Source organism: Vipera ursinii (assembly GCF_947247035.1).
Source record: "Vipera ursinii genome assembly, chromosome: 1".
NCBI lineage: Eukaryota > Metazoa > Chordata > Lepidosauria > Squamata > Viperidae > Vipera > Vipera ursinii.
Window position 1 is genome coordinate 72926117 of NC_139512.1, and position 27377 is coordinate 72953493.

At 37.1% G+C, this 27377-nt stretch overlaps 1 protein-coding gene across 2 annotated transcripts in view; it reads right to left on the bottom strand.

Annotated features, from left to right (window-relative positions):
* Positions 1-3713: 3713 nt before the first annotated feature.
* PALS1 (protein associated with LIN7 1, MAGUK p55 family member) overlaps positions 3714-27377 on the bottom strand; it is a 68768-nt gene continuing 45104 nt past the window's right edge. The window contains exons 3-14 of one of the 2 annotated variants that reach the window (XM_083349024.1): positions 26698-26906; positions 20715-20792; positions 19307-19453; positions 17457-17618; positions 16119-16196; positions 13859-14042; positions 11578-11649; positions 11111-11182; positions 9185-9352; positions 8442-8644; positions 6284-6394; positions 3714-5642 (exon numbers count right to left, since the gene is read on the bottom strand). In XM_083349024.1, coding sequence (XP_083205150.1) covers positions 5466-5642; positions 6284-6394; positions 8442-8644; positions 9185-9352; positions 11111-11182; positions 11578-11649; positions 13859-14042; positions 16119-16196; positions 17457-17618; positions 19307-19453; positions 20715-20792; positions 26698-26906 — 1661 coding nt within the window. In that variant the 3' untranslated portion in view covers positions 3714-5465. Of the gene's footprint in view, positions 5643-6270; positions 6395-8441; positions 8645-9184; positions 9353-11110; positions 11183-11577; positions 11650-13858; positions 14043-16118; positions 16197-17456; positions 17619-19306; positions 19454-20714; positions 20793-26697; positions 26907-27377 lie in introns of both variants that reach the window. The other variant, XM_083349025.1, reaches the window with a different exon arrangement.

The following is a 27377-nucleotide window of genomic DNA, read 5'->3' on the forward strand; positions in this document are numbered from 1 at the left end:
ATAGATTAGTTGTAGAGAAAGGGATTGCAAAAAAGTAATTTGTTTGCTCTTATAGGCATTGAAAGCAATGCAATTGCACTGGTGGCCTGGGAGCTGGGAGCTGGCAGCTGTGTGTTACACGATCAGCTTACAGTGCTCTCTTGAAATCTCTTCCTCTCCAATCTGTTATGCATGGGAGATGGAAAGGGAAAAAAAGTGATTTTGGTAGGCCATCTCTCTTTCCTTGAACTTCTCCCCTTTCAGAGGAGAGACTGGAGAGAAAGAAATTTCAAGATAGTGTCAGCTAGATGCCTGTGGCAGGCTGCAGCATAATTACATTTGCTTTTGATGTGTGCAAGAAGCAAGCAGGTATTGGAGCATTCCAAAGGGAGGAGGGGGAGTGATTAGGAGTTAAAAGCTGAAGGTATGAAACTGAGTAGTTTTGCCTCTTTCCAGTGGAAAGCACTGTCATATGATTTCCTATTTAGATGAAGTCCCAATTAGGGAGGAGTACTTGTATGTGTACGGGACGCGGTGGCTCAGTGGGTTAGGACGCTGAGCTTGTCGATCAGAAGGTCGGCAGTTTGACGGGTTGAATCCCGAGTGCCGCGTAACAGTGAGCGCCTGTTACTCGTCCCAGCTTCTGCCAACCTAGCAGTTCGAAAGTACGTAAAAATGCAAGTAGAAAAATAGGGACCACTACGGTGGGAAGCTAACAGCGTTCCATGCGCCTTTGGCGTATAGTCATGCCAGCCACATGACCACGGAGACGTCCTTCGGCTTTGAAACGGAGATGAGCACCGGCCCCTAGAGTTGGAAACGACTAGCATGCATGTGCGGGGGTACCTTTACCTTTACTTATATGTGTGCTGATATCAGACTAGTGGAAAATCCCATCTTTATGGTTGTTCTGCCTATGCTTTATTCTTGGATACGCACTAGTAACCTGTCTGTGAAATATATGTACATCAGAAGAAAAGGAGTAGAGAAAAATACAAGACCAAACAAAAAAGGGTAACAAACATTTAATAGTTTAAAGAAACGAGTGTTTGTTTGAAAATAAATATTTGCATGGGACAAATAGAAATGTGAACTCCTGCTGTTCACCTCCCCCTCTAAAGGCAAATTTACAAATAGCGTAAGACTCTCAGGTATATAAAACATAACTCAATGCAAAGTAAGTAAGAAGTGAACTTTATTTTTGGTAAGCAAATAAATGGTGCAAGATTTGCTAATTCTTTCTCAAAGGACAATGAAAGCTTCACAATTTAACACACGCAATATTCAAGTTTCATTTGTTTAGTCCGTACCTTATCATAAGGCTGTTACAAGCTGCATCTGAGTTGTTAAATCAAGTGGAAAATATTCTCAAACTCAAGGATTAAGTGGTTTTATTTAAATACTCTTGGGCAGGGGTGTCAAACTGCCGGCCCGTGGGCCGGTTGCATCATATGGAGGCCACGCCCACCCCAGCTCTGGCAATGCAAAGTCATATGTCACGTGACACAGCGGGTTTGACACCCGTGCTCTTGGAAAAACCTATATGCAAGAAATTACCATTGAGAATTAGCTGTGCAGTTAGTAATCTCTACTAACTTACCTTTTTCTGCAAAGGGGAGGGGGCCAAGGCATAGAGAATATTGGTTATCATGGCCAAGTTTGCTAATCTGATGGATCTGAATTGTACTGTCAGAGACATTGAGTTGTGCCAAGATAGTTTCCTATTGAATCTTAGAAAAAAGTAAAGACTTATACAATTGAATAGTAAAAGAACTTCAAGCAAGTATAAAAATCAGGTGGCTTTTGTCTCCAGAGTACATTGTGGCTTTAGGAAGTGCCAAGACATCTCTGCAACAGACGATATCCAACTCCATCTGCCAGCTGAAGAGATACCATTGGTAGAACACATTCTTCCACAATTGGTAACTCCATGGGCACTCCAGTGTTTGGGGATTCCCTGGAACCAGTCTGGGTAATGTCAGTGGAAATAATTTTGTATATTAAATCCAATGAAAGCCAAGAGGGGTAACTGCACTTCAAAAGTGCTTGAGGCCTGTATGAGTAGAGCACCTTTCTATTCTTTCTTAAACTATCTGATCTTTATCCAGCTTCTATGGGAGCCTGAATAAAACTGCTTTAACAATTTCACTAATTTTTAATAACCAGATTCCTTTAAGCAGTGGCAATCTTTTTTTAGGCTTGCCAGAATCCCTAAAAATGTCAAGATGCTTTAATAAACAGAGATGTTATGTTCACAAAAGGGAATTTGGAATCACTAAAGCATGCAGATCCCTAATAGCCAATATAGCCTCAGAATTAGCCTTCACCAATCAAGCGCTTCCCATATCTCCTACGACTGCAAATTCCAGAATTCTTCATCTTGGCTGCCCGGGAATTCTGGGAGCTGTAGCCCCAAACACATCTGGCAGCACCAAACTGGTAGAAGGATGTTTGGAACAATGCTGGTGGTACTTATTACAACAGACTGCACTGCAGTCTTTATAACTAATTCCATACACTCAACTTTATTACAATAGTTTGTAATATTAAGCCACTAAAATAAAAAATATATTAATAGTTAACATTTACTTGAAGTCATTAAATACAGGTTTACATTAGCATACAGTTTACAGCATTGGTGCATTGTCACAGTTACCTTACAAGCCTCCTATTGTCCTTATTAGAAAGACATGGTTACATTCATGCCAATAAAATAATGTTTACTTGATTAAAAATGTTCCTGTTTCAATAACCCAAAAAAATCCAGTACACTCGTTCAGCATACAGCAAAACACTTAAATAGTAACATATTCAGTGTCTCTAATTTTTTCTAATCATCATGCATTGTGAAAAACTTCAAAATGCATGCTTTCAGCAGAATAAAGGATTAAATTTGTTACTACTGATTGATCTATAAAACACCATTTTAACAATTTTAATACCATTTGGCTTTGTTGCATCTGTTTAACTAAATGTCTTCTGTTTTTTTAAACCCATCTTATTACATTTAGTAATTTTTTGTTCAGCAAACTCTAAATTTTTAGACATTAAAAGGGCAACAAAAACACAACTAAGGGATTCATTGCTTTGTGCATCTTAACATGTAATACGCTCACTGCTGTGTCATGTCAACATCATTAATTCATCTCCAGAATGCAACCTGGATCATACCAGAATTCAAGTATGATGGTGAAAGAAGTTGGTATTCTATATGCATGTAAAATGTTAAACCTACTGCAAAAAAATCTAATATGGATTTTAATATTTACAATGTAATCCTATCATCCTAACACTTTCCTTTAAGTTGTGCTTGATTTGGGGTGATTTCATAGAAGTATTTTTAGAAACAAAACTGAAATATCTCCCTGTCCTTTTCAACTTCTCAGTTTCATCTATAGCCTTGGGATTTTCTGATGATTTCCTATCCTTGTTAAATTTTTCAAGATTAGCCAAGGATACTGAGATATGGTCATTTTGTCACAATAGTTATGAAGAACAGGACATATGTGTTCAAAGTTGTATGCCTGGTCTACAAACGTATGCATTAAATGCTCAATGCAAGTTTACCAGAATAAACAAAACTAAATTATATATAAAACAGGAGAGGATGAGAAATAAAATTATGTAATTCCACAGTGTAGTGTTTCTCAACCTTGGTAACTTTTAAGATGTGTAGACTTCAACTCCCAGAATTCCCCAACCAGGCTAGGGATTTCTGGGAGTTGAAGTCCACACATCTTAAAGTTGCTAAGGTTGAGAAACAGTGCCATAGTCCATTTCTGATCCCTTAAGCAAAGAAAAAAGCTGGGATGCATTTCATCTCAAGTGTAGTCCTTGTTTAGTGACTTGTAACAATCACCAATAGTTAGAAATGATCACAAACCAAATGAGGAAAAACCACAGCATTTTTTTCTCATGCATGCTAAGCAAAGTTGACTATTGGAGAGAGATGCATAATTATCTCAGGAATCATTTCATGTCATTTCTATTATCTACTGAAAGGCTTTACTGGATGAGGCACATTACTAGGTGATTATTTTACCATCAGTTTATAAGACTATACAGAATTTGAATGGGAGTGAACTCTTTTATATTTCTATTTATATTTTTCCTATTTTGATGCTTGCTGAGGGATGTTTATAATACTGAACAATTTCAGTTCTTAAGCCAGTTTTTCCAACACAGTTTCTATGTGCCATACAGCATGTTCAACAATGAATAAAAAAGTATTATTCTTGCGGAGTTCTTTTCTATTTCATATATTATGAGGAAAAAATGAAATAACACAAAGAAATAGCTAATACTTCACCTATTCAACTACATGTTGAAGTAATTCCAGTGTAAGACAGTATATAAAAATAAAAGCTATGCTTGAGAAAAACATTTATTAATATTCACATTCAAGGGTGCCATCAACAATAAAGTAACAAAACTAATCTATTTCCAAAAGAGCTACTACCGGAGAAGCCTCCAATATTTACTCAATGGATCTTTTCAGTAGGGATTTGATGTTGCTAGAAAAGAGAATAAGACAAGTTCTTAACATCCATATTGTTACCGTTCCAGGGCTATAACCTGATTACTTAATACTAATTCCAACAGCCATGAGATGTCTTGTGCCTAGGTATAAAAATACAAGGATATATGCTAATATTCACTATTCCCAACTCTAGTTTTCATTTGTCTGTTTATGAAAACTATTATACATTGTAAGGAAGCAAAGCCTTGTAAAAAAAATTAATATAAGAATTATTGTCATAAAAATATAGCTTCCCTTCTAAAATGTTCCACAGTTCTTTGGGATACCAGCGGCTCCCAATCAAGTGATGTAGACAAGAGGGGGGAAAATCCATAAAAATATCACATCTCAAATATTGACTCATATATAGAATTCATCTTCAGTGGAATCTTCGTATTTAATAAGCTATCAATCTGATTTACAAAGTATCTAAAGACAAAAAAATGTTTATTTACATTGTACATATTTTAAAAAATGCAGTGCTATTGGATAAAGGAATGTTTAATTAAGAAAAAATAAATTTAAATTTTAAATTTTAAAAAATTCAAGCCTAAGGACAACTCCATATAAGTGGCCCCTGTATACTATTAAGAAAATGTGCAGATTAATTCCTTTTTCTTCCTGATTATTTCATCCATCCAATGTTTTGTAAAGGTATTGTTGAGAGCTACAATATTTTCATTAGATCATTAAGTTACCAGTGTAAAGTAACCTGTGTTAGTAATGATCATGGACTGTATAAATATACTTGCTTGAAGAACAAAACTCTAGACAAAAAGAAGCTGTTAGAAAAACCTATTTAAATAATTAAAATGTGGCTTGTTCACACTGTGTCTAATTAAAAGTAGAGAAAGCCAGACATTCTACAATCACAGCAACATTGTTGGATTTGAGAATTAAACAAGTTAGTAAGGATGAAAAATATGCAATTGGCAAAAATCTTTTCTTCATTGGCGTGGGGTTTTGTTCATCGCAACCAAGAGGATGGAACCCACTGAGGTTCTGTATCAAGTTTGTTAATTAAACGAAGTAATTCTTGATATGCTTTATCAATATCAGAATTCACAATTGCTGTATCGAAGTAATGGCCATTATTTTGCTCCATCTCTCTGGTTTTTTCTATGATTTCTCTTAGTTCTTCTGGCTGAAATTGAAGTGGAAAAAATATCCTATATCAGTAATATTTATCTTGCTGTCTCTCACATGCATATATACATATATATATAGCCTTATAGAAAAGCAGAACTCAGCTGCATAAGAGAAAACAATGTACAAGACAGACAAGTGTTAGGATAAAAAAATACAGTAATTTTCTTTTTTATTTTTTAATCCAAAGCATTTTTAACATGTTTTAACGAACAGTGGATGTTTGTGACGGGGAATCCAAAGAAATTTATTTTTGTTTTCTCCTTGCTTTTATTATTTTATTATTTTCTCCTCCCTTAACCCAGTAGAAGTCAATACACAAATTTAGGTTAACTTTAAGAACTAAGGGAAATCTTTTGTTAAGTATAGTTGAATGTTAACCAAGAGATCATTAACAGAAAAGGAAAATCAATGAAGTTAGAACTAAAACTCTAGTAGTGCTATTAGGTTAGAACATAACCATATAATTTCCCTCTTTACATATTACTGAGGTGACAAGGGCACTCAGCTATAATGAAGTAAATAGGGATATTCCAGGAAAATATAGCAAGGCTGAAAACATATTATGATATACATTAAAAATGGTGGACATCAAAAAATATAAACAACACAATTGAAAACATTACCTATGAGTATTACCTTTGGATTTTTGCCTTCTTTGGCCAGCAATGCACGAAGCCGTTCTTGCGAAGGAGGCGCAATGAAGATAATATATGGTTTTAAGTCTGAATTGCGTAAACTCTTCAACGACTAATGTAAAAATAAAATTTGTACTATTAATATGCATACCAAACAAAATGAAACCATCAGAGATGTCAATTATCCACTGTCAATAGTATTATGCATTTCTGACTAAACTGTTTATAAGAACCAGAGAAATAAACCTAGTTTATGTTGGATGAATTTGTCATTACATGATACAAATTGGAAACAGGAACTGGATTTGAGCAACTGAACAGAAGACAAATCTTCTTAATATTAGGCTATGTTATCCACAAATCTGCCACTTTAGAGAAAATTGCATAAAAAGTACAACAGTTATGATTAAAAGCTATATAATGAAAAAAATCCTTTATTAGTAGTATAACAATAGAAAGTACTTGAATTTTACAATAAATCTAGATTTGGACATGACTTTTTCAGGAACAAGATCATTCTCTGTTTTTTAATTTTAAATATGAAACTTACCAAAGCCCATAAAATAATTTAAAGACTAACAGGTAAAAATATAAAGCTGCTCTAAAAAATCAATCCTCTCCTAAATTTGACTGTTGAAATTTTTTTTTAAAGTCCACAGATTTCTTGCTGGTATACTGCTACATATATACCAAGATGTATTGGGGTATGACTAAGATATATTACAGGGATACACAACTTCCAGTGTCTGTGGTAGCTAAGCACTGGAATGTGGAAAGTTGCAAAAAGTAGTTTCCAAAGATAAGGTTAAGGCAACTGTGTTCAGCTAGAACAGTGATGGTGAACCATCTATCTATTCATTCAATCATTCATTCATTCATTCATTTATTCATTTATTCATTCATTCATTCATTCATTCATTCATTCATTCATTCATTCATTCGGTTTATATACCGCCCTACTCCCGAAGGACTCAGGGCGGTTTACAAGGCAAAATTTAAAAACAATACAATATAAAATTAAAATTAAATTAAATTAAGTCTAGCCCCAAAAAATTAAAATCACAATTTAAAAACATTAAAACCCCTCAGTCCAGACCAGATAGCTCAAAGAGCTAGGTTTTTAGGTCCCGGCGAAATGAACGAAGGTCGAGTGCCCCAAAACTGTCCCCACCCTGCCCCCCGCCCACTCCTGCTCGCCCCCCGCCATGCCTGCCCTGCCCCACCCGCCCACAGGGCCACCCACCGACTCCACGGCCCGCCACAGTTCACCCAGGTGGCCCAGCAGTGCCATGGCAGCCACACTCTCGGCCTGTGCCCCGCAGCATCAGCTGCACACAACGGGGCACGAGGGCGGAGTCTTGTCCCCACTGCCCAGCTACCATGTTCTTGGTTGTGCTGCTCCATACGGGCCACACTCGGGGGCAACTCTCCTCCGGGGGGGAGGCTGCTGGTGAGGAGGGAGCCATGGAGGGAGGCAGGGCTGGGGCAAAGGCTCGTGTGCCCACAGAGAGGGCTCTGAGTGCTGCCTTTGGCCAGTGGCGTAGCGTGGGGGGTGCAGGGGGGGCCGGCCGCACTGGGCGCAACATCTGGGGGGGCGCTCCGATCCGAGCTGCCGGGTCGCCGCCCACTGTGGAGGGGGGGGTTGCAAAGTACTTGCCTTGCCCCGGGTGCTGACAACCCACACTACGCCACTGCCTTTGGCACATGTGCCATAGGTTCGCCATCACTGAGCTACACTTTTTCAGCATCACTGTCACATAAACTGATTCTTAATACAAATTAGCCTTAAATATGCAGAGTTAACAACTGTTTAAATTTCTTAACAAAGCAGAAACAATTTCATGTTTCTTAATCATCACAGTACAATGAAATTTAATCAAAAATATACTGAAGTTGAAAGCCAGTTTGGTCTAATGCTTAAGGCAGAAGCTTAGAAAGCAGAAGACTATGCGTTTGTCCCCCTTAGCCATTCATGAAAGCCAGCTGGGTGACCTTGGGCGAGTCACTCTTTCTGATCCCAATCCACTTCACAGGGTTGTTGTGAAGAAAATAAGAGGGGGAAAATGTACTGGATATGTTCTCCACCTTGAACTATTTGTAAAAATAGGATATAAACAAATAAAATTTAAAAATTTAGAGTCCAAAACCTATGTCATTACCTGTGTATGAAGATTTAAGAGACATATCTTTCCAGAATTGATCACCTGCCGGACAGAGTCTATGCTGGTACCATACAGATTCTTCTCAAATTCACCATGCTCAATAAACTTTCCTGCTGTAATATCAGTCTCAAATACTTGCCGTGATACAAAATGGTAATCCCTGCCAGCTACTTCATTATCCCTCCTATTTCGTGTTGTATCTGAAAGAGACCAATAAGCCAACGTAATAAATCTTGAGCAAGAAGGTACACAAATAGTATTATAATGCATCAATTTTCAAGACTTTATGAAAAAAGAGCGGTCTGCAAAAACCTTTTTTTCAGCCGAGCATCCTTGAGCTAAATTCAGAACTTTTAGTTTTATATCCAAAAGACTTCAGTTCTTTAAATCGGTTCAGAAATTGTAATAGGCAACATATGGCATATATCCAGTCATATATAGCACATTTCCAAACATGCAGCTGAACTAAAAACACTGCTGAACACAGGATGCAGAGAATGACACGTGCAACTGAAATTACTGAAACATAAACAGGATAACAATACATTCTTAAAAATGAGAAATAATTAATTGGTAATGTGAAGTTTTTGTGAATAAGATTGACAAATTTCTCTTTATGATGACTTCATGTTTATTAATTGTGTATATAACAAATAATTAAGAAAGACTAAAGCATCTTCCCTCAATATGTCAAGTGTACTAAGCTAGAAAATGACATATTAAGAAATATGTCAACTTACGAGGAACTGCAGAAGCAAATCGGTCAGCTTCGTTATTCATTAATCTTTGCCAGAGTTCATTTTGACCACAGTTCTGGGGACCAATCAGGACAATAGGTCGTTTCCTATTTGCTGGCTGGTGATAAAGTGACATTTCTTCATAAGTCAAAATCTCCTCGTTGTCATAATCTTCAAAAAGAAAGCCCAAAATAAATGTACAAATTTAAAAAGCTTATTCTTTTCTAAAAAAACAGTAATTCTTGCAACACTGACTAGTTGAGAAATATAAATTCTATTTCGCAAATATCAGAACTGTTTGGATTTTAATAATAATTTGAAGCGTTTTCTCTTATTTCTTTTGCTGCTATTCAGCTATTTTTTACAATTATATATAAGAGAGAAAATGATACGTAGACAGATACCTATGTGTTATAATATGCATAGTGCCTTCCTAGTCAATTTTGACCAAGAAAGTAGTATGCCTATATAGGTATCCCAATGCAACATTTGTGTTATTCATGCAGTAAATGTGGGTGCATGAATTGTGAAATGTTATATATCACAAGTTTCAAATGCTGATAGTAAATTGCAGTGTGCACATAATTCAAAAAGCTTTTTATTAGTAATTAATAAACCATATTGTGTGGCTTCAGATATAGACACAAACACATGTGTGTGTCTGTACACACACACGTATGATATAGATTGACACGGTTGAGATTTAAATTAATAATAAAAGTCCTGTGAGATGCCTTTAATAGATTAAGAAAATTATTCACTCAAATAATGATCCAAAATATTAGATGTGGAATTGTGTTCACATGTTTTTTGGCATCTTTCTTCACGACATGAAGCATCACTGTCAAAAGAGAAGATTTATTTCCTATCCAAATTTTTGATCCTGAGTAAAAAAAATACTCATATATGTAGTCTTCAACTTACAACCATCTGTTTAATGACCATTGGTAGTTATGACATTACTAACAAAAGTGACTTATGACCATCACAGCATCCCCACAGTCATGTGATTTTTGATGGTTGTGGCATCCCAGGTCACAAGATTGCCATCTGCAACTTCCACAGGGAGCTTCTGGCAAGCTTCCTCAATAGAGGAAGCTGTATTTGCTTAACAACCAGGTAAAAAGATCACAAAATCAGGCACAACTCACTTAAGGACTGCATTGCTAAGTAATGGGATTTCCACTCCCAACTGTAGCTGTAAGTTGAGGACTGCCTGTATCCCTGAAGATTAGCATCACTTATGAACTGCTATGGAGACACTGAAGCCTCAAATAAGAGTTACTATACAATATGGTGGTAATCATGAATGTGTTCAAAAACCAAAGAAGAGACAAGAGAAGATATTAAAAAATATTTCAAATATTTTAAATGGGTCTGTATGATTAATTTATTTTTAAAATAAGCAACTGAGCTATGATAACAACTGTATACCTTGATAAAACAAAAAAGGGAAAAGTTATATAGGTAGTCCTTGATTTATAACCATTCATTTAGCAACCATTCACTGAAAAAAATGATGTACAACAATCCTTGCACTTACAAACACTGCAGCATCCCCAGGGCCACATGATCAAAATTTGGGCACTTGACAACTGGTATGCATTTTATAATAGTTTAGCATCCTGAGGTCATAGATCACCCATTTATGACCTTCCCAGCTGGCTTCTGACAAGCCAAGTCAATAGTGGAAGCCAGATTTGTTTAACATTCGCATGATTCACTTAATAACTGAAGTGATCCACTTAACCACCTTAGCAAAAAAAGGTCCTAAAATTGGGTGCGATTTACTTAACAACCACCTTGCTTAGCAACAAAAATTCTGGTCCCAACTGTGGTTGCAAGTTGAGGATTATCTGCACCATATCTCATTAACACTTCATTCATCTAGAAAAAAATATCTTCAAGTCAGCTGAAACCCTTTCTTACCATCATTTTTATTGGCATTGTACAAAACTTTCTTCCGTTTCTTTTTGTTCTTTTTTGCACACCAAAGCTTCCCTAAAAGCAACCAAAAAACAGTCAGTTACTCAACTCAGTCTTTTTAGCTGTTTTTTTTTCTAAACAACACTTGTTTAGAAAATTTTAAGAAAAATTGTATACAAGAACTGCACTAAGATAAGACCTTGTTAAAGTTGATATATAGACTTCCAACTCCCGGAATTCTCAGGGTAGCATGCCCTGAAAGTTAAAGTCCACACCTTTTAAAGTTGCCAAATTTGAAAAACACTGAGGTTTTATCCCCTTAAAAGAAAGGGGATACTTAAACCCAATCATCCCTCTTAAGACAAATCAATTGTCCAGATAGTAAATCCATCTATCTGCTGCAACTATTAAGACAACTGAAAAACACTAAACTTGCTAACACAAGTATTTTTTTGAAGTCTTCCACTTACCTGATTTTTCTGGCTCTTTGTCCTCTTCTATAGTTTGCTTCATCGCTTCTCTTTGCTGCTGAAAACTTTTTCCTTCATGAAAGAATGTATGTATAAGAATTAACACTGAAAGAACATAACAGTATCTTTCTCATAATAATAAACTACGTTATTTTGAGAGCATTTCAAAATAGGCTCAAAGAAAACTGCCACTGAAGATATTTGAAAAAAAAGCTTGTATCTTTCATAAAATTGTACAAAGAATATATTTCTCACCCTGTGAGCAATTTTCTTTTCTCTATTGGGCAAGTCAAGACTATGACATAAAATGGATTCAGATTCAAATTAATTATGAAACTATTTGTGTATTGTAGGATTAGCACACCCCACTTGCTCTGGCAGAAGGGGCTGGCTATAGATCCTGTTGGCCAGGCAACTTTGGCTGGTGGGGTCCAGAAGAGCCTATTCTGGAACATTGTGTCCTATGAGATCTGTCCCCATCCTTTTAGTTTTCTGAAAAGGCCTGAAGACCTGGCTATGCTAATTACTCTGGGGTCCTGGTGGGGGGGCATCCCTCATTGGAGACAGTTAGCAGATTGAGAAGTTCCCATCTCCACCCCATTTATGTATTCATTCCTTTTTAAAACTCAGTTTTTGTTCACTTTTTTTTATTAAAGTTTTACAAAAACAAAATTTTACAATATATCCCCAAATCCCTCCCACCCCAAACCCACCCACTTCCCCCCCCACTTCCCAGAGCTAAATACAGGATTATAGTTACAATAATCATATTCTAAATAAAAATTATGCATAATATACAATTAACCAAATTCATAATGTGCTTTAACTCCCCTTTAACATAACTACAAACAAAGTACCAATAACAATATCCCACTACAATCTACTCATAAGCTAAATGGAACTTTTTAGTCCCATATTTGTTCTGAATATAATTTATCCATCTCCTCCAAACTGAAATATATCTTTCCTGTGAATGATCTTTCAGATAAGCAGAAATCTTAGACATTTCTGCAAGATTCGAAACTTTAAACACCCATTCTTCTATAGTGGGCAAACTATCCTTCTTCCAATATTGTCCCACCAGTAGCCGTGCTGCTGTTATCATATTCAACATCAAGTTAGTTTCTTTAACATCACAATCTTGTTTTTGTTCACTTTTAACGATGTTTTTAATGTTTTAATATTTTATCTCACTGTTTTATGATGTTGTAAGCCACCCAGAGCCATTTAACAATAGGACGGGAGGCATATAAATTTAATAAATAGATGTTACCTTATTAATTTATGTTATGCAATTTTATTACATTTTATGTCTACTTTTTTTGTTTTGATGATGATAATGATGTTGATGATACTCATTCAGTCATGTCTGACTCTTGGCGATTCGATGGGCCAGAGCCTCTCCACATCTTCCAATCTTGCACTACTTCTTTGAATTGTTCTGTGCTTTGGCTGCTGTCAGCTTTTACGGTGTCCAGCCACCGCGTTCTTTGGCGGCCTAGTTTCCTTTTACCACTAACTCTTCCAAACTTAATTGCTGTCTCTAGCGATTTATTAATTATAGGTTTATCTATTTTCACTGTAGTGTTCTCTCACCTAAAGGAGTAATAAGAAGGGCTCTAATACTTTGCTAGTCATTAATATGGTACAATACTAAAATGCTCTTGTTCTTGTGAAAAAGTACATTTTTAGCAATTTAAATAATAAATTCCCAATCTAAAGTTTATTAATAAATCCATTCTGCCTTGCTGTATCTTAAGGAAACATTATAAACATGAATAAATCTAAATTTATTATTTGCTATATATAGTAGGAGCCCTTTCAGTTGCCTTTGCTCTACAGCAAGCATTCCCTTTGTAACTTCAACACATGTTATACATATTTTATTTAAGACCAATAGCACTTAGACATATTTTTCCAATTTCCAATATTACTGATTACATTTCAAATATACAGAAAAACTAGTTTTATAATATGATTCTATTGTTGAAGATGTAACAATAAAATAAGCACATAACCAAACATTAAGTTTTCAAGATTAAAAACCTAGGGGAACACCAGATCACTAAACCAGATCATTAAACTGCTGGTATTAACTGTGCTATTGCTTCTGCCTTTTATCAACTCTTCAAAAAAGGGATAATAATTATATTATATTAGAAGGCATCATACAAAATAAAACATTTCTTTGCTCAAGAGCCCATTATGTAGTTTTGGGGGTGGTGGTGAATATTTTATGAACATCTGTGTGAATTGTCTGCTTTTTTTTAACATTAAGTACCTGGAATGAGGCCTGCCAAAGGCTGATTTTCTTCATCTCCGTCTCGATAAGCCTGCCACCAATTTGGATCTTCCTGGCTGATCACATGGAGTATGTCTCCTTTTTGAAAAGACAACCCTAACTCTCTGCAAGGGACATAAGGGTCATCAGAAGGATCGTAGTCAAAGTGAGCCTTCACATGTATCTAGGATACAAAAATATACAAACACAAAAATGGATAGGCAATTCTAATGATTAATTTCTATTAAGATGTCCCCCCCCCTTTTTAAATACCCTTATTTCAATAACGGATTAAAATTCCCAATGGACACATCATCTGATGGATTTAAAGGATTTCCTGGAGTTCCCCAGGAATCTGGAAGGTCTTCTGTTAGGCTCCTTATTGAATATTGGAATATAGAGACAACTAGAGCAGTAGTCCCCAACCTTTTGGGCATCAGGGACTGGTTCCGTGGAGAAAGGTTTTTCCACAGACTGGAGGGGGCATGGTTTTTTCTGCTGCCTGCATTCTGCAGATGGGGCTTTGCTTATTTGTGCAGACTGGTTGCTGGCATGCCGTGGCCTGGTACTGGTCCATGGCCCAGGAGTTGGGGACCCCTGAACAAGGGCACTTAACAGATAGGCCCTGACTAGGCATTCCCTGACCACTGATGAAGTTCTTTGCTTTATTGAGGAGCACTGTGAAGTGAAGTAGGCAAAGAGACAGCTGGAATGATGCTCAAGCTATGCTATAATAAAAAGGGCATGGGCTGCTGGGCAGCTAATGTGTTAAGTTGCTATTGTCTGGCTGAGAACTTCATAGATAAAATTATTTGCATGTGTTCCCAATTAGAAGATGGATAAATACAAAAATAGAAATGTTAGAAATAAAATCTTGTAGTATTATCTGGGAGGCTTTGGGGCCCACAGATGTCCCAAAATGAACAGAGTCCTCTGCAATCTTAGCTTTGCTACTTGTGAACTGGATCTGTCCCCAACCTGATGAATTAAAGCAGTATGACAGGAGACTCCAAGTTGGATCTCACCTGTGATTAGGTAGGAGCTATCAGAAGTCCTTAAAGAGACACTGGTTTCCTCACCCCTCAAGAAATCAGGGATCAATCCAACAAAACGGAACAATTTCTACCGTTTTAAATTCTTTTTGGAGGGGTTTATTGAGAACATAGTTGGGCCAACACACAAAGGGCTCTGGAGGATATGGATGAACTAGACCCCTGGCATTCTGGCTTCAGACCTGTGCAAGGGGTTGGAAACTGCACTGGTGATTCTCATGAATGCCCTTTGGTAGTTTCAGATGGAGGTGTTTTGACTATCCTAATCTTTTACAACTTACAGGATGCATGATTAGAAGATTTATTCATGTTAAGAAACAGGAAGGCTTCTCTCTTACTAGCCCTTGTACTTCTCCTAAAGCAGGGGTGTCAAACTCAATTTCATTGAGGGCCGCATCAGCATTGCGGTTGCTCTCAAGGGGCCGGGTGGGTATGGCCAGGGTGGGCATGGCCTACTGGGTGGGCGTGGCTAGAGAGCGTGTGGCCTACTGGGTGGGCGTGGCCAGCTCTACACCGTTCGCATCAAGGGTGCCTATGGGGGCCTGGGCAGGAGTGGGACAGATCTGAGGGTCTCTGGCAGAAGGAGGGTCTCTGGGCCAGGGCCAAGACAGTGGGGGCCGTTCCCTCCCTGTTTCCAGGATGGCTTCGCGGGCCACATGAAACCACTTCGCAGGCCGGATCTGGCCCCCGGGCCTTATGTTTGACATGTCTGTCCTAAAGCTTCTCATGGGGAAGGGATAACAGAAACTAAGGAAAACCCTAAGATGTGGACATGACAATCCAGAAAGCCTTTATAATTCTCTCCTATTTATTTTTTCCTGCGTCTTAGAAAAGAAACTTGCTCTTCAAATTACTGCTCCAGAGACTTGTAGAAATATACAAGACTCAGAGTCTTTTTAAATTAAATTTCTTCTTCTCATATAGCCCGAATACATCCTTTAAATAATAAATTGTGGCAGGTGACTCTGAATAACATGTCCTTAGATTTTTAATGTTTGGTTTTAATTTATTTTTGTTTTAACATTATACATTTTTATCACTGTAAGCCGCTCAGAGTTACTCTACGGTAAGATGGAAGGCCAATAAATTTTATAAATAAATAAATATAAATAAATAAAGGAAGATTTTTTTTAAAAAAAAACAACCCCAGACTATAAGCATCAACTGAACCGCTGTTATGTGAAATATTATCTGATATAGTCACATACCACTGTCTCCTTAGTAGGTGGGGGCTTGTTCTGCTGACTTGGAATCAGCACAAATGTCAGAGTGCCATGCATGTCTGCCTGTGAAGAAAAGCATCAATGAATGATAATTTTAAATCATCTTAAGTTCCTTGGTAAATTACTGTTCCTCCCAATTGTCTTCTTTCTATATGCTGATCTGAGATTTCACCATTTGGATGGATTCTGATAAAAAGTGCTACATTATTCTTCTTTTAAAAATCAGCCAAGTGTATCAGACCTAGCATCATAAGCAGTTTAACAATGTGAATGGCATCATTACTCAGGTCACACTTCAGAGACACTGATTTTTATTTATGAATTAACTTTTTGTCAATATTCCAATATATTTTAATCTGCTGGATTCTGATACTATGCATACTCTGTTATTGTTTAAACTTCTTTATGCCAAAGAACTTTTAGAACTGTTTAGCAAATAAAGAGTGACATATGATTTATTATTTGTGTTTGTTTATTTATAATCTGTACCAGTGAGATGCATGTATAACAATTTTAATAAATAAATAAATAAACTGTTAAGATGAGCTGAGTTGAGAGAAAGTGACTGGGCCAAATCACTCAGCTGGCATTGTACTCAAGGTAGAATGCTTGTTTTAAATGATTAGGGATGCATATGCACTAGGCTGTATCCCAGGTATATTTTAATGTACTGTTATGCTAGCTGTTTTAGGGTTAACATTTGTTTATTAGGTTCAAACCATTCAATTTATTTGTAATTATTGTGTTGTGTTTTGTACTGTACCTTGCTAAAAATATAATACTCGGCCTTTCTTGGTGCAACATACAGATGTTAAAGCCATTTCCATTATGTCTTAAGATATACATGGAAAGTTTGGTTGGTAAAACATATTTAAATCAGAAATCGTTACAACTTAGAGATTAAACATTCCATTAATAGAAACTTAGAAGCTTATGCATGGCCATTAAAGTTCAGCCTAAACAAAGCTTCTGACTTCTACATATGAGTATTGATGGAACTCCAAGAACTGATTCTTTGAAACAATTTGCAATTGGCATGCTAAATATAACATCAGAAGGTTTTCTCTGCTCCACCCCTTTTCCCCCCAATTGTATCCAATTCTCAGTTCACCTGGACAAGTCCCTGCAGTTTCCTTGGCAACGTTTTTCAGAAGTGGTTTGCCATTACCTCCTTCCTAGGGCTGAGAGAAAATGTCTGGCCCAAGGTCACCCAACTGGCTTCTCGCCCAAGGCAGGACTATGACTCCTGGTCTCCCAATTTCTGACCCGACGCCTTAACCATTATACCAAAACTGGCTCTATCAAACAACTGACGTAACATACCAGCAAGTCAAAAACCTCATTAACATCTTTTCCACGAATTTCAGTTCCATTGATTTCCAAAACTTCATCACCTTCATGTAAGAGCCCGCTCTTTTCTGCAGCACCACCTTTCACTATTCGACTAATGATGACTGAATCCATTTCATTTCGCACTGTAGCACCCTGTGTAACAGAAAGTGAACATCTGAGACGATGAGAAAGATAACTAAAATAAAAGAAGTTTGATTCGAACCAGACTGAAAAAACCACCACTCAGGCACCTTGTGATCAATCTGTCAGTCTAATCTAGTGTTTCTCTACCACGGTAAATTTAAGATGTCTAGACTTCTACTCTCAAGAGTTCCCCAATCAGCCTTGCTGGCTGGGGAACTCTGGGAACTGACGTCCAGACATCTTAAAATTGGTCTGATCTATTCCACAGAGTAAGTAAGACAGAAAAATCTGCAAGTGAATCATGCGTGTTTGTGTTTCAATGATATTCTTCAGTCTTTCAGGAGTAGTAGGTTAAAAACAGGATGAAAAGAAAGAAAAGCTAAAAATACAGTTTTTAGATAATGTTTAGTTTCTATTAGCACATTATGGTATCGTGTGCCAATCATTACAAAAAATAAACAATTCTCTCTACTAATAAACGTGCAATATCAGACGTCCCATCTTGTGGCTCACAGAGCCAGAAAAAGTAACCAGATATAATTTTTTTTGTTTTCCTTTCTTCAACCTATCGTATGGGTATCAAGTGACAAAACAAAGATGCCCTTTGGGAAGAAGAGTTGTGACATAATGGTAAAGATGCATGTACCCAGACTGAGGACCCAGATTGTTGGGGGCAATAAGCTGACTTTGTAATAATGCCGCTTGGGGGGCCCTGAAAGCCCTAATAAGCAGGCAATACATAGAATGAAGGCTATTGCTAAGCTTGTAAGCCGCCCTGAGTCTTCGGAGAAGGACGGGATATACCGGTAAATGGAATTAAAATAAAAAATAAAAAATAAAATACCCTGTCAACCTTTCAAGATATGGCAGGTCAGGAAAGACATCACACGTACTCCAGCAAAACTATTTCTCTAAGGCAGGGGTAGGCAACCTCGGCTCTTTTATGACTCATGGACTTCAACTCCCAGAAATCCTGAGGAATTCTGGGAGTTGAAGTCCATGAGTCATAAAAGAGCCGAGGTTGCCTACCCCTGCTCTAAGGCATAATAAACACAAGTGTGAAAGGGTATCAGAGTTCCTTTTTACCCAGTCTTGTACCAAATAGAATCAAAGCAATTATTTTGAGTTTATTTCTCGGGGTTTTCATTTTCCCAAATTGTGTAGCTATTTTATCCCCTTTAATGGCTCATTTCCAAGGTCATTTATACAAGCATTTCAATATACTGTGATGAATATGAGTGCAATTACAGAACTGCTGTACTGTGGCAGAGGAAAACAATCCTGCTGTGTAGTTTATCTAAAGCACAGCGGTTTACTGGAATGAAATATAAAGTATTAATCTTTAGTATATTCATATGTTGAGGAAGATTGAGAGCTGTGCCTTATAAATACAGAAAATAATGCTCAATTTTCAATTCAATTTTATGTAGAAGCATACATATAAGAAACCAGCACTTGAGTCTGCTCAAAATAGATCAGAATTTTCAGGGGAATCTGAGAATACGAGCAAAAACCCATTATTTATCAGTCCACAAAGCCAGCAGGAGAGTGGGGAAAATGATTTGCACATTTTTATATACCTGAGGGAGAGCATCTGTATTCCCTTTTTTGAGACAATGTAGTATAATGATCAGACTGAGCATTGTAAAAAATATGATAAGTCAATGCTTTTCCAGATCACATTTTAGTATACTTACCAATGGAATATCTCTCGCTTTCTCAATGCGAACAATTTTAACTGTTTCTCCTCCATACACACCAACATTTTCATATACCTTTTCATCTGCCACTGATTCGGGTTGCATTTCCTGCTCAGCAACTTTATCATGAGCCAACAGTAGTGCCTGGTGCAAAACAGTATACTTACAGTTTATTATGGTATGACCAAATAGTAGGTGGCATAGGGTAAAAATAGCACAAAAATTCAATACTGGATACAAAATTCAATGCTGGATGCAATATTAACCAGAAGACACTTTCATTTTCTTCTGATTCCATATGCGTGGACAATCAAACTAAGGATGCTACCAGTACTGTCAGTTACAACCATAACTGAGATCACCAGTTCCACAAATGACTGCAACAGCAGTGGTGGTTGAAGTTCTGTATCATGCATATTTGTTAAGGGCATGCATGTTTGTTACATGACAGCAGTTGCTGACAAGAAGTGAGCAATTGTGGGCCAGCTGCCAAGTGCCTAAACTGCGATCATGTGATCACAGAGAGAACTTCAATGATCCACTATAGGTAGTCCTTGAATTACGAGTGTAATGGAGCCTGCCCATTCCACTTGTAACTCGAAAACTCGTAGAGGGAGCACGCTTGCTCCGGAGGCTTCTTTTTGCAGGATTGCTTTTCAGAAAAGCGAGGCGTGCTCACTCCGCAGGCTTGTTTTCGCTAGGAAGGGGCTTGAGAAATGGCTTTTTCCTGCAAAAACCTAACCAAAGAGCGAGGCGCGCTTGCTCCACAGGCTCGTTTTCGCTAGGAAGGGGCTTGAGAAATGGCTTTTTCCTGTGAAAATCTAGCCAAAGAGCGAGGCGTGCTCACTCCGGAGGCTTGTTTTCGTCAGGAACGGGCTTGAGAAATGGCTTTTTTCCGACAAAAAGCCTCCAAACCCTGATACTGGCAGGATGAGGCAGTGGCGGGCAGACCAGACCCTTCCCCGTCTCTCCTTGCTTCCCCAAAGCCTCCCTTCAGTAACCTCCTTTCCATCTCCATTCTCCGCCACCGCGTGAAGGGGAACAAAAGAAGCTTGTGGGACTACCGGTTAAAAAAAAAGTTGAATCAGACCTTCCAACTTTGCGAGATCTTTTTTTTTCGTGATTGATCTTTTTTAGTCCCATAAAGTTCTTTTGTTGCCCTGGGGTGGGGGTTAGGATTTGGCATTGTAGATTGAGGAGTGTTTGTGCTCTGGTGGGGCTATTCAAAACACAGGGATTCCCTGCTTTTGAAGCACCGTGTGACTGCACGGAAAGGAGCGCTCAGTTTCTGAAGCGCCCCATTTCAGGTATACGGAGCTTGCATACATAGTAGATATCAATATATTGTTTATAGTATATTTTAAAAAAACTGAATGCTCTACACTTTAAAATAGAGTGTTCCTACCTGAACATGAGGAGCATTCAATAAAGAATTAAGTTCCAGCCCATCTTTCTGATGGCTTGGTCTCAAAACATTTTGTACCTGGAAATTAGGAACACCAAAAATGTGACATCAGTTACCATATATCATAAGCAAAGTATTATTTTACAGTTCACACAAGAACACCTTTTCTATAAGTAGTGTAGTATGTCAAACTAACTATTTTTCAATACAGTAAATGGATAAAAGAAATCAGAGACCACATTCATTTTTAACATAACATTCCCTCAGAGTATTCAAGGATCTTCCAATTGCAAATGTCTCTGAAGAACAACCATCTAAGTAGGTCTGTAATTCCTGCAGGAGGGGAATGATGGGGTACTATCAAACATGACTAGATAGGGGTCTAATTCCATCCTAAATAGATGGAACCCAACCTGTGTGTTCGTCCGGAGGACAGGGAATATGCTAAAGTTCTACATCCTAATTGAAATAAAGGGATTAAGAGTCCAAGGTTGCTTTTCTGATGCTTTCTCCCACACTATGAAAAACCTTTGCCTCAAAGATACATGGAGTTCTCATTCTGCTAGGCTTTTGCAAGACATCAAAGGCCATTTTATACTATCATTGTTTTACCCCCAAAGGTGCTTTTTCAAAAGGCAACTGGACTTGTTTTTCCTTGAAGATGTTTCGCTTCTCATCCACAAAGGTTCTTCAGTTCATGGATGAGAAGCGAAACATCTTCAAGGAAAAACAAAGTCCAGTTGCCTTTTGAAAAAGCACCTTTGGGGCAACCATAACCTGGATGACTGAGAATCTCCATAGATATATTATTGTTTTAATTATAATGGTGTAGTTAGTCCTGCAAGGTCCCTTCCAACACTGTTATTCTGTTCTATTCTACCTTACTCTGGGATTCTAGATGGTTTTCAGTAACTGTTAAAATAATTTTAAAAAGCCCTTCACTCTGAAAAATAGCCCACCAAACTTTAACAGCAGCAAAGAGAAATCAGCTTATCAAGGTAATCCTACTAGGTCCTCATTTTACCAAACTCAAAAGGATGGAAGACTAAGTCAATTTTAATCCCATCAGAATCAAACTCCGGGGAAAGGGCAGTTAGCCTGCAATACGGCATTCTAACCACTGAGCCACCAAGACTCCTGTATATATATGAGCCTTTGGACTTAGTGTACCTAAAGTATTTCTGAGGCAGGTACAGGTAGTTCTTCTTTAGCAATTGCCTCAGGAAGTGACAGTTTGTAATAAGTCAGATTTATTTATTTATTTATTTATTTATTTAATTGAATTTGTATACCGCCCTATTCCCGTAGGACTCAGGGGGGGGTTACAGGGCAGTTAAAACCATGAAATACAAAAAATTAAAATCAATTAAAGCAATTAAATTAAATTCAAGCCCCAAGAGTAAATCTAAAACCCAGTTAAATTAACAACCCCACAGTCTGGACCAAACAGATCAAAGAGCCAAGTTTTCAGGTCCCGGCGAAATGAGCGAAGGTCAGGGGCAGTCCTAAGTTTCGTGGGTAGTTGGTTCCATAGGGCAGGCGCACCCACAGAGAATGCCCTTCCCCTGGGAATAACCCGCCAGCATTCATTAACCGGCAGTACCCTGAGAAGGCCCTCCCTGTGGGGGCGCACAGAACAATGGGAAGATGATGTCGGCAGCAGGTGTTCCCTTAGATAGTCCGGACCCAAGCCATTTAGGGCTTTATAGGTCATTACCAGCAGTTTCCTGACCAAATCCACCCCCATACTCAAATATCTGTGCCTGATCACAATGCACACTGGATTGAGAGCAACACTGGTGTTGAGAACTTCCAGTGAGGATTATGGTGGTCAAATCATCTTTAAGGTGTGGATACGGTGTCACAACTTGATTGTCACTCAACAGCTAGCACTAGATGTCAAAATCTTCCTCCAGATGAATGAGGAAGTGTGATGCCTATTTGATCTCTCTTTCTAAGTAAATCACAAAGACAAAATTATTTTAGCCTTAGAAGTTGCCAACCTCCTTTCTTACTCAACTTGAAATATTACTGGTCAGCTCAAGAGAGATTTTCTTTTACAACAGAAAACTACCTTTGTGTTTTTTGCATTCTGCGGAAAATCATAAAGTATACTGAACACTTTCAAAAAGCTGGATAATAAGCGTGATCTAAGGAAGCTAATAACAGAAGTCCCAAAAGTGCTTTTCAAAAGGCAACTGGACTTCCTTGGGTTTTTCCTTGAAAATGTTTTAGTTCTCATCCAAGAAGCTTCTTCAGTTCTGTTCCACTGGCCCACGTCTTGAATGGGAAGTAAGTTTTCAAGGAAAAAACCCAGAATCTCCATAGACGTTAATAATGGAAGGGAAATTTTATTTTTAAAAGCTTGATTTATCGTGAATCTGCATTGAAAACAGCTGCATGAATTGCTGCCATAAGAATGCTTTTTATTATTTATTATTAATTTTATCAATTTAATTTGTATACCGCCCTTCTCCCTTTCATTTTATCTTAATATGCTTGATAATTGGGTGGATTTGCAAAACAAAACACTACAGCAATTTCAATAGATTCTGTATTTGGCTGAGACATGTGCCTGAAATTATACTGTGTTTCCCAAATAAGATCGGGTCTTATTATTTTTTGCCTCCAAAAGAGGCACCAGGACTTATTTTCAGGGTAGGAAACACGGTGGCATGAAAGACACTCGAAGGTGTTTGTTTTCTCTTCTGTTTATAGCACTTTCACTTTGAAAAAATGACAGCGCAAAAGGCAAGGATGGAAGCTAAAACATCTTCAGAAGAGCCCTTAAAGAACATAAAGATCTTAAAGGAGTTCAAGTTTACTTCAATCAATGATGAATTAGAGTCTAAATTAGCTCAATCACTTGAAGTTAAATTTATGACCCTTGGAAAAAAGATAGATAAAAGGTTAGGTAAGATAATTCTATCAAACAAGAGAGAGGAAGCAAATCCATCAAACAGATTCCTAGGAAGGAAGCATATTCTCCTGTCCAGAAACCTGCTTGACGGTTTTAACCTTCAGGAAGTCGAGCTGCCAATTTGTTTGGTGCTGCCTGCGGTGCTAGGAATCTGTGCAGGAAAGAGAAGAGTGCTTGTGCATGTGAAAAAGAGAAAGGACAGGTGAGTTTGAGAGTGAGCGAGAAGAGCAAGCAGTAATGGAAAAGGAAGAAGGAACAGGAAGGAGGGAGAGAAACGGGACAGAGGGCAAAAAGAAAAAGAGAGGTGAGGAAAGGGGAGTGAGAGGGAACGCACAGGATCTCTCCTGCTGTGCTGGACTGTTACTGCAATCCAAGGCAAAGGGACATGGACTGTTTGGGGTGGGGGGTGGGGGGTGTTACAGCAATAGCCAGACTTTTGAAAAAAGCAACTCTCCCCAATGGTTTCTTTGCTGGGAGAAGAGGCTCCTTTGCAAACTTATTCCAGCAATTTCCTGTTGCTCCTAAGTAGGTGTGCATGAGAGGTTTAGTGGGCTTGGATTTCAGCAGGTAGTGGTAATGAAAGGAGTGTGGGCTGCCTCAGGCAGAGGGGCAGGGCCAGCACAGACCATGCACAAGTGTCTGTGTGCTCTGGCACTGAAAATCCTCTCTGCTGAAATCCCAGTGGAAAGCACTGACTTTCCAGGGAAGACACCAGGAAAGATTGCAAGCAGAAGGTTATTGGAACTAGAAGGGCATTATTTGAAATGTGGATGGTATGGCTGTTTATAGTATAATAAAAGTTTAAAGTTAACCTAGATTTCAAAAATAATTTTAGTAGAAATGCCCTACTTATGAGTATAGGATAGATATAAGCTTAGGCTGTGTCCAAAAATACCTTTATGGCTGTGATCATAAAAAGCATATTATAGAAGAGAAATTGTAATTAACCATAAATGGTTAACTTATGGCGTTATATTGGAAAACTTCCAGGGTAGTTTTAAAATAAAATCAAGAAAAGTTGTGATATCAGAAGGAAATCTGAAATAGAACTATGCACAAAGGACAAACATATCATTGTTAAAATGTATAAATTCTTACCTATGTTTGAATTATTTATTTAATTATTGGAGTTACATCCCAAATTCTACAGAACTCAAGTCCCATGGTGATCTCCTTTCATTTTATTCTAGCAATAGCAATCTTTGAAGCAGGCTGGACTGGGAGAGGGAATGAGTTGCCCAAAATCACTCAGGGGGTTTCTATGGCTAAGAATAGACTTGCATACCTTTATCATAACATCATACTGAATCTCTAAATTTATTCGTTATATAAATGTTTTTTCATATCTGTTGATTTTTCCCCCCTTTTAAATAAAAAGTTATTAAAATGTTAAATACAAAAACAAGAACTAATATTTAAAATGAAAAGAGGAAAAATGAAAGAAACGAGCAAAGAAAAAAGTGCAGAAATTGAAGAAAAGAAAAAATATATATAAAGAATTGACTTCTAATTTTCTTTTACAGTAGTTATAAGTGTAAATATAAAATAACCTCTTACTTTACGCATAGTATTCACATTTTCTTTATAATCTATTATTCTAATTCTTCAATACTGGATATCACAATTTTTTTTGTTTTCCACAAAAAGTCAATGTGGTTTCCAATCATCATTAAATTTAGACAAAGTCCTACCTCTAACTAAAGCTGTCAGTTTGGCCATTTCAGCAAGTTCCATCATTTTTACTATCCATTCCTCCATTGTGGGTAAAGTCAAATCTTTCTACCTATGTTCTGTTTTTTAAAATATAAATCTGTTAGAGAACTTATTCAGTTCTTTTAAAGAAATGTTTAATTTTTTTAAAAAATCAAGGTATTTCAATATAGTCCTCAACTATGATAATTGAGACCAGAAACTCCATCATTAAGTCACATGACTGTAAGTAAAAAAAAACAAAAAACAAAAACAAAACCATACAACTGTGCTACTTACTAGCAAAGGGATTTCCAGTTGCTAAGCAGGTTTTGCTACAACTATTTTAATTTAGCTTTTTGTTTTATTGTATTTTTTGCTTTAGCTTTTTACTTTATTATATTTTTTGTGGGTTTTAGTTAATCACCTATAGTTATGTAGATAAGATGGGTAGCCATATAAAATCTCTAAATAAGTAAATGTGTAAAATATTCAATACTCCTAATCTTTGTAGATCTGACAATACTGAAACATGCCAATTTCTTTAAAGTGCTTTTAATAATTAATACATAAGTGTTACAAGTGTTTGAATGTTAACATCAAAATAGCAAAATAAAATGCAGATTACAACAAATGTTTATCCAATTATCTGTAAATCTCTGAAATTTTAAAATGATCCTAAGAGTTATTCATTTTTTTTACATGAAATTTATGTCCCAGATCTATATTTTATTTAAAGAAGTTTAAACATTATACAAAGATTTCAGTAATTTGGTTCTGCTATACTAACAAATTTAGTGAATGGAATACAATTTGAGGGCATTAAACTGTAGCTGGAAATCAATTATAACAAATTTGATATAAGAACAGAGGTGTGTAATTTCTGTGAATATTACTTCATTTATTTATATTTTTAAATACTTTTAATTTTTTAAAAAGCAGTTAAGTGCTAAGTAGAATAATATGGCATTTTCTCATGCTGCCTAGATCCCAAGAACAAAAATACTGTTTCAAAGAAGATTTGATGTTTCTATAATAATGCAGTGCTATTTAAGAAACACATGTTCCCTTGGACATGCAGAACTATGATCGTAACTACTGTATTAATGTAAAGAAACGCTTTACATACTTTTATATTTCTTTAGAGAATGAATACTTTTCTTAAATATATTTAAAAATATGAAATAGTGTATTTGCAAACCTAAATTCTCATTACATATTACTTCTGGGATCTAAAAAGCATTTTCTTCTAGACAAGGAAAAGCAAATACTAAGTTAATTATGGAGAGCTTTTAATGTCACACCTAGGACCACTTTGGAACGAAGTAATTAATGGTACTTTAATTATTAAACGAGAATGTATACCATACATACCTCTTGTGCAAGTTCTTGTGCGTTGGAGATAAGAGGATATGGAGGACTTGCTTTGTTCATATGCACAGTAACAGCATTGTGTATCTTAAATGCATTTTGAAAGTCAGTATTTTGCACAAGCTGTAAAATGAGAGCAATTTCTTCCTGACTTTGTGGATCTATCAGCGTGTGTTGGACATGCTTAAGAGAACCCAGCAGCTCATCAACCTCTGCAAAGGGAACAGGTGGACTAGTAAGTATAGATATACCAAATATATGAAATACATTTGGTTAATTAGAATTATCTCACTATCTACTACAGTTATTATTTCCTGCATGAAAACGAAAGCAACAGTCTGGTGAACTGATTATCCCATAAACAAACCATATAGGGTCAGATGAACAAAATCTTACAACAAATTAGTTACAAACCAAACTCCCTTGAAATTCATCTTTACTTGATAGGATATGTTTAACAATAACACAAAATCATTCCATAACATTTGATGAAGCCAAAGACCGCTAAATAAAATATTGAGTTTGAAAACCAGCTGCATCTGGCAAAGGTTACAGAGAAAAACATGTACGCCCTCATCCCCAGTGAATCCCTATGGAAGAAGGATTTGGCCGGTGGTTTGAAAGGCTCTTGACCATCTAAACCCCGCACCCTACCCTCTTGGTTGAGTAACACAACAGAGAAT